Source organism: Neolamprologus brichardi, chromosome 22, assembly GCF_056152115.1.
Source record: "Neolamprologus brichardi isolate AB-2024 chromosome 22, ASM5615211v1, whole genome shotgun sequence".
NCBI classification, from domain to species: domain Eukaryota; kingdom Metazoa; phylum Chordata; class Actinopteri; order Cichliformes; family Cichlidae; genus Neolamprologus; species Neolamprologus brichardi.
The window spans coordinates 5,276,668-5,288,900 of record NC_142124.1 but is presented as its reverse complement, the minus strand read 5'-3'; the positions used below and the strand labels follow the sequence as shown (position 1 = coordinate 5,288,900).

General features: G+C 38.6%; 1 protein-coding gene across 1 annotated transcript; it reads right to left on the bottom strand.

The window, feature by feature from the left end:
- Positions 1-4,330: 4,330 nt before the first annotated feature.
- On the bottom strand, positions 4,331-7,127 carry LOC102782083 (formyl peptide receptor 2-like). Its single transcript, XM_006804223.3, has 2 exons — positions 6,948-7,127; positions 4,331-5,429 (listed from the first exon to the last, which is right to left on the bottom strand). The coding sequence occupies exons 1-2, from the start codon at positions 7,089-7,091 to the stop codon at positions 4,614-4,616; spliced, it is 960 nt and encodes a 319-aa protein (XP_006804286.1). The 5' UTR covers positions 7,092-7,127; the 3' UTR covers positions 4,331-4,613.
- Positions 7,128-12,233: the final 5,106 nt, after the last annotated feature.

Here is a 12,233-nt window from a genome sequence, read left to right as displayed (position 1 = left end):
TGAATTTCGCCAGAGAAACACACACAGACACACATATGAAGAGAGAGAGTATGCATTGATGCATTGTATGCAAACAGCTACCAAACAGCCATCATAATTCCTCATACAATGATAACAGGACAAATCAACAACTGACAATGACTAATTAATATTAAAATCTGTAACATAATGTATTGTTTGGAGTTTAGTCTGTTACTGTTACTATTTTTACCATTTCTTCTTGGAGCACCTGTAACCCACATAATTTCCTTAGGGATTAATAAAGTATTTTGATTCTGATTCTGATTGTTTCAGGATGACCTGCCATTATCCAATCACACATCTGCTTACCTGTATCTTTTGATAGTTTCTCTTCTTCTTTTCTCTTTTTTCTAAACTGAGGACCTGATGGCTTTGAACTTTTCTTGTCCATCTTGGTTTTAATTTTGCACTCCAGTATGAACACAAATCCCCCAACTCGAGGATCACCACAACATAACCTAATAGACCTACACCTTAGTTCACAGATTCACTTTGTCTAAGGTTTATTTCTGAGATTTCACACAATCCAGGACTCAAATCATGAATACATGATGGGCTTGGATTTACAACATTATGAATGAAATGTGCTCTATTTGGAAGCAGCCGCCCCTTCCCCTTTCGACGGGTTGTGTGTGAGACTTTAAATCATCAAACTGTAAATTATAAATTTTAAATTGTTATTGATCCCTTTACCCCGAGTCCTAAAGTGTATATTTATTTTCTTACTCTTCTTATATTTATTGTTTGTTTACTTGCACTGCTTTAACTGGAGCCTCGTCGTCTCGTCTCTCTATATACTGGACTGTATGTAGCGGAGATGACAATAAAGTTTACTTTGACTTCAGCAGCGAGCAGGCGCACCGAGAGCTCTCGCGCTCACTTTTCGTGTAGGCCTACAGAATTTCGAATTTCAAATTATAAGTCTGTATCATAATGTCTGGTCTTTTCGTGTTTGTTGTTTTGTTTTTATTTTGTTTTATTTTGCGAGTTGGTTATTAGATGCTGCTCCAGCCAGCCAGAGAATCAGCAGTTTTCATCTCTGCTTAAATTTGCAAATTAATTAAGTTGATTAAGTGTGCATACATTTGAAAAGCCATGACAACAAAACTTGAAATAAATACACACATCTAGTTTTTAGAATTCAGTTAAATGTCTGGGGCATGTCTGTCAGTGGATGTGTGTCTGTGAATACTCACTGGCTCTACTATTCTGTAACACACAGCAGTAAAGACAGCAGTGAAACAGTTCCCACCATCTTGTGGTGGGTCATTGAATCAGCACACAGGGAAAAGAAGTTAAATTGCTCATTTGTGATTAATATTTATGTCATCATGATTGATCCTTTGTACAGCCAATATACAAATAAATAAATAAATAAATAAAATTACTATAAAATAAAATATAATACTTGGCCGGAGATAGTATCCCATTGCACATGCCTGTTAGGCCCCTTTTTGTTAAATAATTAAAATTTTATATTACATTACATCCAGACTTCAATCATCTGATCCAGTAAACAGCACCAAACAAGCGTCAGTAGCAGAAAAAGTTCTTTTGCATTTCACAAGTTTTTCATGGGTGCACCAACTGTTGGGTATTTCAGTTTGTAAAATCACTCTGACCTCTGCAACACTGCATACTGTGGAAAATATAACTACTGGTTCATAACCTATAACTCTGAGTTAATCAGTGTGTCTATTGGTCTGTAGTTCAGCCTTCGTTATAACAAAGTAAGCACTTTGCTAACCTATTGCTAGGTGCTAGCAATGCTAACCTATTTATAAAGAAATATTTGACCAAACACAAATTTCCCTACTTTTTGTGCTTAGTTTAGATTCTCTGCTGGGGGTATGTGTTTAATATGAGCAACTTGTTAAACCATACCTTACTAACATCTGGAATGAAGCCTAGCTGTAGTTACAGAAGTACAAATTGTGTCACTGAAATTTACATGTATTAATTCAGTGAATATGGGATAGTCGTCTTTTAATGTTTAAATGTTTTCAGTTTTAAAGATCTCATTTTCAGCCATCACATTAGGTGTTTTCAAGTCGGCTAGTACAATTAAAGCATGGCTGTCCTGGCGTATGTCCTGAAAAAACTAAATATGGAGCAAAAGTGATTTATGTTTGTTTGGGACATCATGGAACAGTTGTTATAGTCTGAAAGTTAGAGTCTGTAAATATACTTAATTAGTCTGTTCATCATTAGCTTATATCTATGTTCTAATTATCTTTGGGTCTCAGTAGAGGTACATTCAGTGATTGTTCACTAATCTCCTCCAGGTAAAATTAAAAAAATAAATATCAAAAGAGCAAAATCTCAATTGCAGCTTCAGTTTCCATCATGTTATAACCGAATGAGCTTTTTACTTTGTTGTGATTTGAAATATTGTCGATATGTTAATCTTCACTGGGTGCACATGACTTTTCCCATCCCATGAACTCAAATCAGTAGTGTTATCTCCAATCTTAGCAGAGGGCATTGATATGAAGAATGAGAGAACTCACAGCTGTTATTTTAATCACCCCGAGTTAGTTCTTTTAACTCAAAGCATCAGAGAGTAATGTGGCAACATCTGGACAGATGTGTTTAAAAGGCTGTAGGCAGCAGCCATTGCTCTAACACAGGGTACAGATGTAACAGGGCTAAGTGCTGGTTCTAATAGTCAGAGCTGCTTCAAGCTTTATTTGTGAAGCTTACAAAAAATGTAGCTAACTTCTAGTGCTGGGAAGTAATATTTTCATGAGCTAAGATGATCATAAAAGAGTGGTGCTACATGCTGCAATGCTAACATTAGCATCTTACCTTTAACTGGTGGTTAGGCTTAGTCCACAGGCGCACACTTGGAGGTTCACCCTTTAGTTTCACTGCAGAGTCCTTTCATATTCTTCTTATATCCGTGTTGGGCAGAGTGTAAATCCCGAGGCTGAGTGGTCTTTGTAGAAGCACACACACAGCTTAGCATCTTTGCCATGAGCACAAACAGCATTTAAATAAATACTTTAAATAAATTTAAGTATTTATTAATAGATAAATAATTAAGCTTGAAATGTCGATTTAAAAATTGTGTTTTTATTTTAAATTAAAATGATTAAATAATGAGTTACTTTAGTAAAGTTTAAATAAATACATAAATAAATAAATTCATTATTTAAGCACAGAATTCTGTAAGCTAATGCTGCTAATCTCAAGGGATACATTAGCCTGGTGATACTGTTATAATAAGATACTTTTTATTCCTGAACTCTGGAAGAGTAGCTGTGCATGATTATACTGGCCCTTGACGCAGACCTGTATGTACAGGTCTGAGCCGTGTGGGATACAACACAACACAACACAACACAACACAAAAAAGAAAAAAAAAAAGGAAAGCTAAAATGCCCACATTCCCTGCTCCCAAGGAAAAACGAACGCTGCCACAGGATTATGGTTTACAACAACCAGGTTTTTATTAAACTCAAAAGGTAGCAAGTGTCAGGGTGGGCATAGCAAAAACAACAAACAAAACACTCTAGAAATGAAACAGAACTTCCTTACCTATAATGAGAATCCCCAAATGTACTAAAAGAAAACGACTTCCCACCCCTACAGCTACCAGATCAACAACAAAAAAAGGTCTATTTAAGCTATTTACAATATATACAACGCAGCTCTTCTCAGCCTAGAAACACGTTCACACAGCACACCGGAAGGCCCAGGGCTAAATGCACAGCTCATTGGAAGCAGGAGCTAGAACAGGTCTGAACAGGTCCCAATTCATAGCCAGCCTCACTCAGTCTTCCACCAGCCTCCACCTGGAACTTGCATGTTTATCTATTTTTATTTTTACATTTAACTACTTTTGTGCATGGTTTAATTATATTTTAAGGCATCTGAGGAATAGTTAAGTTTAAACAGTGCCAAAAATCAATGTAATATAACTATCCAAAAAACAACAAAAAAAACCCACACAATTCAGCAACATTAGACAAATACCATCAGCAAAGTCTAGAAATGGTACCAGGTGGCGTTTATGGTGAGATTTATTCCTCAGACCTAAACCTTTGAAGATATTTGACTTCTGCTTTGGCAACAACTTACCAAGGGTTAACAACGTAATTATTCCAGCTTATCTATAATTAGGTAATTATAGATAAACAAAAGAAAAAAGGAAAAGAAAAAGGAAAAAACATAATATATAATATGTAAAATATGACGCAATGATTGAGGGTGAATTTTCTGGTGTCAATATGAATTTTCCAGGAATTACAAATAAATAAACAACAAACAAATTATCACTGTTCATAAGACTTGACTTTAAATATAGTGATGGTGAAACAGATTTAGTGAAAGGTAGGAGTTCACACACCTGTTTTGTTGAGCCTGTTGATAAATCTTTTAATTTGACCGATTATCATTACTATAGTCTTCCCACCTTTTATGTTTCACTCTGAAATACTGGTTTTGATCATATAATGGAAGCAAAATTTTTTTTCGGCATTTCAATATTATATTAATGGTTATGTATAAGGACATGTATTTTTCTGGGGAAAGGTAAAATTTACTTACATCCACTCCTTTCCGCCAACTCTCTGTTTTAACCCGGAGCTTTAATCCAAAGAGGGATCAGTTGGCTGAGCCATCTGGCCATCCATATCATCTCTCAGAGCCCTTTTATAAACTCTCATGAGTTTCTGTCTAAACCCCTCCTTGAATTTTAGCCCCATACAGAAATATAACACCGGGTTCACACAGCTGTTAAAGTAAGCAATGCTCTTTGTTATAGAGTACCACTTTTTCACCACTTTGTTTTCATTATACACCATGTCTACAAATACAAGGCACTGATAAGGTGCCCAGCACAGGAAGAAGGCAATGACCAAACATACTAATATACGAAGGGGCCGAGATTTCCCTGACAGACGAGTGCGTCGGAGGCCCAGGCCAAGCAGGATGTAACAGATGAGAATGACCATAAAGGGAAATATGAAGCTGAATATGAATTGCATGGAGTAGAGAGCAACTTTGGTGTTTTTGTTTTCCTTTGGCTTCTCCACCCACACCATTTTACACTTAGTTTGGTTGTTGTTGTCCATGTAGATTTTGCGGAAGGTGAAGAAAGGAATACTGAAGAGGAGCGCTATAATCCAGACACAGACTGCCACCACCCTCGCTGCGAAGAGGGTGCGTCGACGCTTCGTGAGGATGGGCTGACGGACACAAAGCACTCGATCCAGACTGATCACAGCCAGCAGGAAGACAGAGCAGAACATGTTGGTGTGTTTGAACAAACCATGAAACTGGCAGAGAAAGAGACCAAAAGGCCACCGTTCTAACTTTATCTGGATGATGGAGAAGATTCGTGTGAAACAGAAAATCAGATCTGCTATCGCCAGATTCACCAGCCACACACTGTTGACTGCTGGCTGAAGAGACAGAAGAGACAAAGTAAAATAATATATTATTTACATGAAGCAAGTAACCAGACTTTGATATTATTATCCCCCCAAACAGTCATTATCAATTTATCAATACACAGAGCAGCATGCATTATGCACACATCTAGTGATCATGTGAATAAGTGGATGTAAAATCTGGTGTCAACTAATATTGTTAATTAGCAATTATGTCACTTTGTAAAACGGTGTGTTTTAGCCCAAACCCAGTTCCCAGAGCACATAAACTTAGGTTGCTCTTGCTGATATAAAAGGGACTTCATAGCACAATAAAAACTTCCTCTAACTCATGTGTTAGTTTTAGACGTCCATGCAGGGTAATGACATGCAAAACATGCATGAAATCACTTAAATAGAACCTACCTGACAAAGTTAAGTAGCCTAAAAGATGTCAGACAGCATCACATGCCATTATCAAAAGCAGGGGTGTCCAACTCCAGGCCTCAGGGGCAGGTGTGCTGCAGGTTTTAGATGTGTCCTTGATCCAACACAGCTGATTTAATTGGCTAAATTATGTCCTCAACGTGTCTTGAAGTTCTCCAGAGGCCTGGAAATGAACTAATCATTTGATTCATGTGTGTGGACCCAGCGTAATATCTAAAAGATGCAGGACACTGACACTTAAGGCCTGGAGTTGGACACCCCTGATCTAAAGGAACTCAAGAACAGATGAGAAGCAAAGTCACTGACATCTATCAGCCTGGAATTTGCCTGCTAAGCCAAATAAATGCTTGTGCCAGGATCCTGGCAATTTCAAGCACACTTTTTGTCATTATGGGGTTTTTCGTTTAGAATTTTGAATTACTTTAATCTACTGTGTAATTAGGCTGAAACATGGGCAATTAGGGAACAAGTGAAGGGCTGTAAAAACTTTCCAGATGTATTGTATACTGTACATAAAGAAATGAAGTTTGACTTAAGACTTTTGCACAATACTATTCATTATTCAGTCTGAGTTACTAGCAACCACTTATGTTAATGATGTTGTTTTTTCAAGAACATATGGCCTTATTCTGTGTTTTAACTTAGATGTACTGTACTTAGCCATGATATTCACAGTGAAGACTTACAGGATTCTTATTACCTGCTTTTCTTTAACAGAGTTTTAAAACTTTTTGTACAGCATTTTTTAAGCATAAAAATGTTTTCAACTCTATTAAGTGTTTGATAAACTTGTCACTGAAGGTGTTTCCATGAGTATAGTGTTTGACATATTCTTGTTTCTGCATTTACATATAAGTAGTGTTGTCAGCGTTAATCTCATTAATACAACGTTAATGCCATAACCGCTTTAACGCGGCAAATCCCCGTTAGCGAGTTAACGTGGATCGGCCCAGGCGCCAAAGCATTAGCGCGTTAATGCGTTAGCGCCCGGGCCGATCCACGTTAAGTCGCTAACGGGGATTTGCCGCGTTCTGGCATTTTCACTGAGACACAGAAGATATTACTGACAAACAAAATTAGATATTTAAAACACTCTATATTCACCTTAAGTTTGATTCCAGCCATCCAGATCACCACAGCGTTTCCTGTGATGCCGAGCACAACGGTCACTGTGTAGAGGACAAGCTTGATGTTTCTAATGATGATGTCATCATTGTCCTTGGTGGACAGAGATGCATTGGAAGACATTAAGTTGCTGGAAAAAAGAGAACTGAAAAGAAAATTCAAAATATTAATAACCATGTAACTCCTGATCTGACACTGAGCACAAAATCATAGGATTTCCTCATATGTCATTCTATAGTATCATACTTCCTGACTAACAAACAAACAAACAAACAGATAATTGACTGAAGCCTAACAGGAGAGGTAAATCTGGGAGTGCAAGTCATCTTAATAGATTGTTATCTTAGAAATAATTTCAGTCAAGGCCAAATCAGTTTATATAAGCAAACGTTTTCATGAACTTATTTTGCCAAAATCTGTAAGCTAATGCTGCTAATCTCAAGGGATACATTAGCCTGGTGATACTGTTATAATAAGATACTTTTTATTCCTGAACTCTGGAAGAGTAGCTGTGCATGATTATACTGGCCCTTGACGCAGACCTGTATGTACAGGTCTGAGCCGTGTGGGACACAACACAACACAACACAACACAAAAAAGAAAAATAAAAAAAGGAAAGTGAAAATGCCCACACTCCCTGCTCCCAAGGAAAAACGAACGCTGCCACAGGATTATGGTTTACAACAACCAGGTTTTTGTTAAACTCAAAAGGTAGCAAGTGTCAGGGTGGGCATAGCAAAAACAACAAACAAAACACTCTAGAAATGAAACAGAACTGCCTTACCTATAATGAGAATCCCCAAATGTACTAAAAGAAAACGACTTTACACTAGGGGTGGGTTTTTATAATCGATTTATCGATTAAAATCGATTCTGGCTTGAATTACGTAAAATCGATTCATTAAAATCCTGAATCGATTTTTTTAATATAAATTTATTTTGCCCGAAATGCCAGAATCTCAGGTGAAATCTCACAAAATTTCAACAACCACCAAACAGCTAAAACAGTAAATGAGAGCAGGAACACGGATTCTGCACAAAGACTTAAACACACAGCGCAGCCCGCGGATCAGAATCAGTTAGATGTCGAATTTCTCACGGTCGGGGCTGAAAGCCGACAGCCCGCTGATTCTGATCTGTCGGCGGGTCTGCGCTTTGTGTTCACGTCCTTTATGCGCTGATTCTAAAGCTGTTAGTTTGATGTCTCTCCAAACAATATTGACCGAACCAGCAGCAAAAGAAGATCCAAACTACGCTTCACAAAAACGTGGTCATGTATTCACTCTTACTTTTACTGTTTTGCTTCGACCACGATGCACAGCTCTCTCTCTCTCTCTCTCTCTCCCCCTCTCTCTCTCTGTAAGGTTTTCTGCATTATTCGCTTGCTTGTTACGCACAAGTCTACAGTTGTTTACAGCGCTATCGGCCGACTTTTTTTTTTCTTTTCTGTTTTATATACTTCCGAAAAGAAAACCTAATTTCTGCCGTTCAATGCTGAACAAATTTAAACTTTTTAAAATTATGCAAAATGCAAAATGCTTAGCCCTGTCTCTAATAAAACCGCTGTAACTTCAGAGGTGATGTTCATGTGTTGATTAATGGTTTTCTTTCATTTTTGATGTACTGCAGAATATTTTTATAAAATCCCAGGCCAGGAAAAATCACCTTCATGTTTTTCTGTGTTTTATCTTCAGCTACTTTGACACAAAGGCATCTGCTGTGACGCTCACACCTTTGATAAAGTCTTGCGTGTGTCAGCTTCCTTTTTATAGATACAAAAATATGTAAACGTACTAATCTGAATTATAATATTTCTGACTGTCAAAATTTCCCATATTCAAATCGAAGTGAATCGAATCGAATCGAATTAAATCGAATCGTGGATCGAATCGATTCTGGACCTTGTGAATCGGAATTGAATCGATTCTAAAAATCAGTGACGATACCCAGCCCTACTTTACACCACTACAGCTACCAGATTAACAAAAAAAAAGGTCCATTTAAGCTATTTACAATATATCCAACGCAGCCAAGCTCTTCTCAGCCTAGAAACACGTTCACACAGCACACCGGAAGGCCCAGGGCTAAATGCACAGCTCATTGGAAGCAGGAGCTAGAACAGGTCTGGACAGGTCCCAATTAGGGATGGGTATCGAAAACCGGTTCTTGTTGAGAACCGGTTCCCAGTGTTTCAATTCCTTGGAATTGTTTGCCATTTTTGCAAACGATTCCCTTATCGATTCCAGTCGCCCCGAATGACGTCACCACGTTGCGGAGCGTCATTTACCTGGCAGGAAACACGGCGCCTAAGCGGCTCAAACGCTCAAAAGTTTGGTTTTGCTTTACGAGAATGGATGACAACAGGGCAACTTGCAATACTTGCAAAGTAGATATTTCATTTAAGGGAGGAAACACTACGAATATGCAAAAGCATTTGCTCACAAAACACATGATGACCTTAAATGAATGTCGTGTTTTTAATTCCGCTCCGGACTCGTGAATCTCAACCCAGCAGCAGCGGTAACGTTTGCACGTCCTCTCCCGTTAATGCGGCAGGTAAATAATCAACTAACAGTGCATATTATGTTAGCGCGATCTGCCTTATTACAAAACCTGCCATTACTGTGCATTTAGGTGACCATGATGAGAGAGACAGAGTCTGGCTCAGATGCTGGCAGTTGTCGCTGCAGTCTACCGGTAGCGTCTCCTTTCAGGCAGGATAGACGAATGTCACCGAGCAGTGACTCAGTTTGTGGTAAAAGGCTTGCACCCATTTGCCACAGCAGATGATTTTCAGTAAGTGAATGTGTTTAATTGTAGGCAGGGACATTACTGGATATTCTTGTGTAATTGCTACAGAATAATTGATGTTATACTTTGTTATTGCTACAGAAGAATATTTATTTTATTATTTTACATTTACATTTTTTTTTCCTGGGGACCCTGTGACGCCCCATTGAAGAGCCGTAGGCTGTGGATCTCTTAAGATCTCACTGTTGGGTTTGTAAGGCCATGTTACTCCTAAATTTCTATCTTGTTCAAAGAGAAGATATAAAACAAAGTTCTAAGCTAATCGACCTTAGTGTTCTCCTTTTTTAAAAAGAATCGATAAAGAATCGAATCGTTAAACAGAATCAAAAATGGAATCGGAATCGTGAAAATCTTATCAATACCCATCCCTAGTCCCAATTCATAGCCAGCCTTACTCAGTCTTTCACCAGCCTCCACCTGGAACTTACATGTTTATCTATTTTTATTTTTACATTTAACCACTTTTGTGCATGGTTGAATTATATTGAATCAGCGACATTAGGCAAATACCATCAGCAAAGTCTAAAACTCCAGAAATGGTACCAGGTGGTGTTTATGGTGAGATTTATTCCTCCGACCTAAACCTTTGAAGATATTTGACTTCTGCTTTGGCAACAACTTACCAAGGGTTAACAACGTAATTATTCCAGTTTATCTATCTATAATTAGGTAAACAGTAGTCTAGTCGCTGCTATGGAGATTATATTTGGTTAAAAAAGTGTTAAAAAGGTTACGTCATTGGCCTGATCCATTAATTCTAAAAATCAATTCAGAACTTTAGAAATCCACATGAAGATGCTCCTCCGATTGGTAGCACCGCCCATTATTGTTGTTATTGTTTAACATAAACTATAGGATGTAACCATTAAAACCCGTTACAAGGGATTAAAATTATACTTCTCATGTTAAGCAAATAATGTTCCAACCATGCCCTATCATTAGTCCTGTAAAAAGAATCTATAGTGCAAATGAAAAGAAGACAACAACAACTCCTCAAAGGAAAAAGCTGTTCTGCACAAAGGTGGTTTCTTCAGTTCAGAGAAGCAAAGCTGCTGCAGTGAAAGGGGAAATAAACATGGCATAACAGTGACCATAGAAAGTTCTTCAACCACATATAGAAACAAAGGAAGAAAAAACTAATGGATGTTTGTCTACCAACCAGTCAAATTAGAGTTTGCATGTCATGGTCCTGGGCCATGTTGGCCCAGCATTCTTAGTTTTCTTGTATTTTTGTATTTTGTTCCTTATGCCGTGGTTCCTAGGTTCTGTTAAAGATGTTCCTTATTTGATTACCCCCTGTGTGCCCCTCTGTGTATCTGTGAGCCCTCGTTTCCCCTCGTGTTTCATTTAATGTTTTCCCCAGCCCGTTATGTCTGTGCTCTCTCTCCTCCTGTCTGAACCTCTGTGTACTTCCTGTTTTACTTTGGCAGTCTCTCGTCAGTATGTGTCATGTTGTGTTCACTCCTGCCCTGTCTCGTTACGATTATCTGTGTCAGCTGTGTTCCCCGTGTGCTCCCACTTCCCTCATTAACCCTCTGTGTATTTATGTGCATGTCTCCCTCAGTTCGGTGTCGCGTCATCAATGTCTCCTCCCCGAACCTGTGTGGCTTTCTGTGTTCCCTCGGTCTTCTGTTAGTATTCCCAGTTTAGTTCTGTTTCGTGTTAAGGCCTGCAATAAAGCAGTGATTTTGAGTTCAGTTCCTGTCTCCGTGAGTTTTGCGTTTGGGTCCTCATCGGCCTCCACACAGCCAGTTCATGACATTGCATCCATGTCTGTCCACAGACAAAAACAAATATAATTTAAACCGAAGACTTTGAAGGAATTCAGTATCTGTGTCACAAAAGGTCACAACTGCTCTTTCTGTTCTTAAGACATTTGGGTTTTTGCAGAACATTTTGACGTCACAGTAAAGTTGACATCTGTCTTGTAGTTTATAAAATGTTACCATTCCTTTCATAAATTGGCTGTGTGCAGGCGGAACTCTGGATTTCGACCCAAAATGCAGCTATATTTGCTGAATGGGAAAAAAGACGGTACAAAACTAAACTGGGAAATTAATAACTAATAATGCGAAGAGGCACAGAACTGCGGGAGACCCGGACATAAATACACTCAAGGAAACGAGGGACGTGGGAGCACACGGGGAACCCAGCTGACACAGATAATGGTAACAAGACAGAGCAGGAGCAAACACAACGTGACGTACACTGACGGGAGACTATCAAAGTAAAACAGGAAGACAGAGACGCAGACACGAGGGGGAGAGAGAACACGGGGAAAGCACAGACCTGATGGGCTGGGGAAACACAAGGAGGGGAAACAAGGCATAAGAACTCACAATTAAATAAACAGACACACAGAGGGAGACAGAGGGCAAAGATGAAAGGGGGAATCTAATAAACTAAACTAAAGAACAACCTAGGAACCATACAGAATCACAAGAAAACTGAGA

Bases quoted from the DNA above. Each gene is read 5' to 3' on its own strand.
- LOC102782083 (XM_006804223.3), bottom strand. From the start codon at position 7,091: ATGTCTTCCAATGCATCTCTGTCCACCAAGGACAATGATGACATCATC. The intron at 5,430-6,947 runs GTGAATATAGAG...CTGTCTCTTCAG, and splicing joins TGGCTGGAATCAAACTTAAG to CCAGCAGTCAACAGTGTGTG.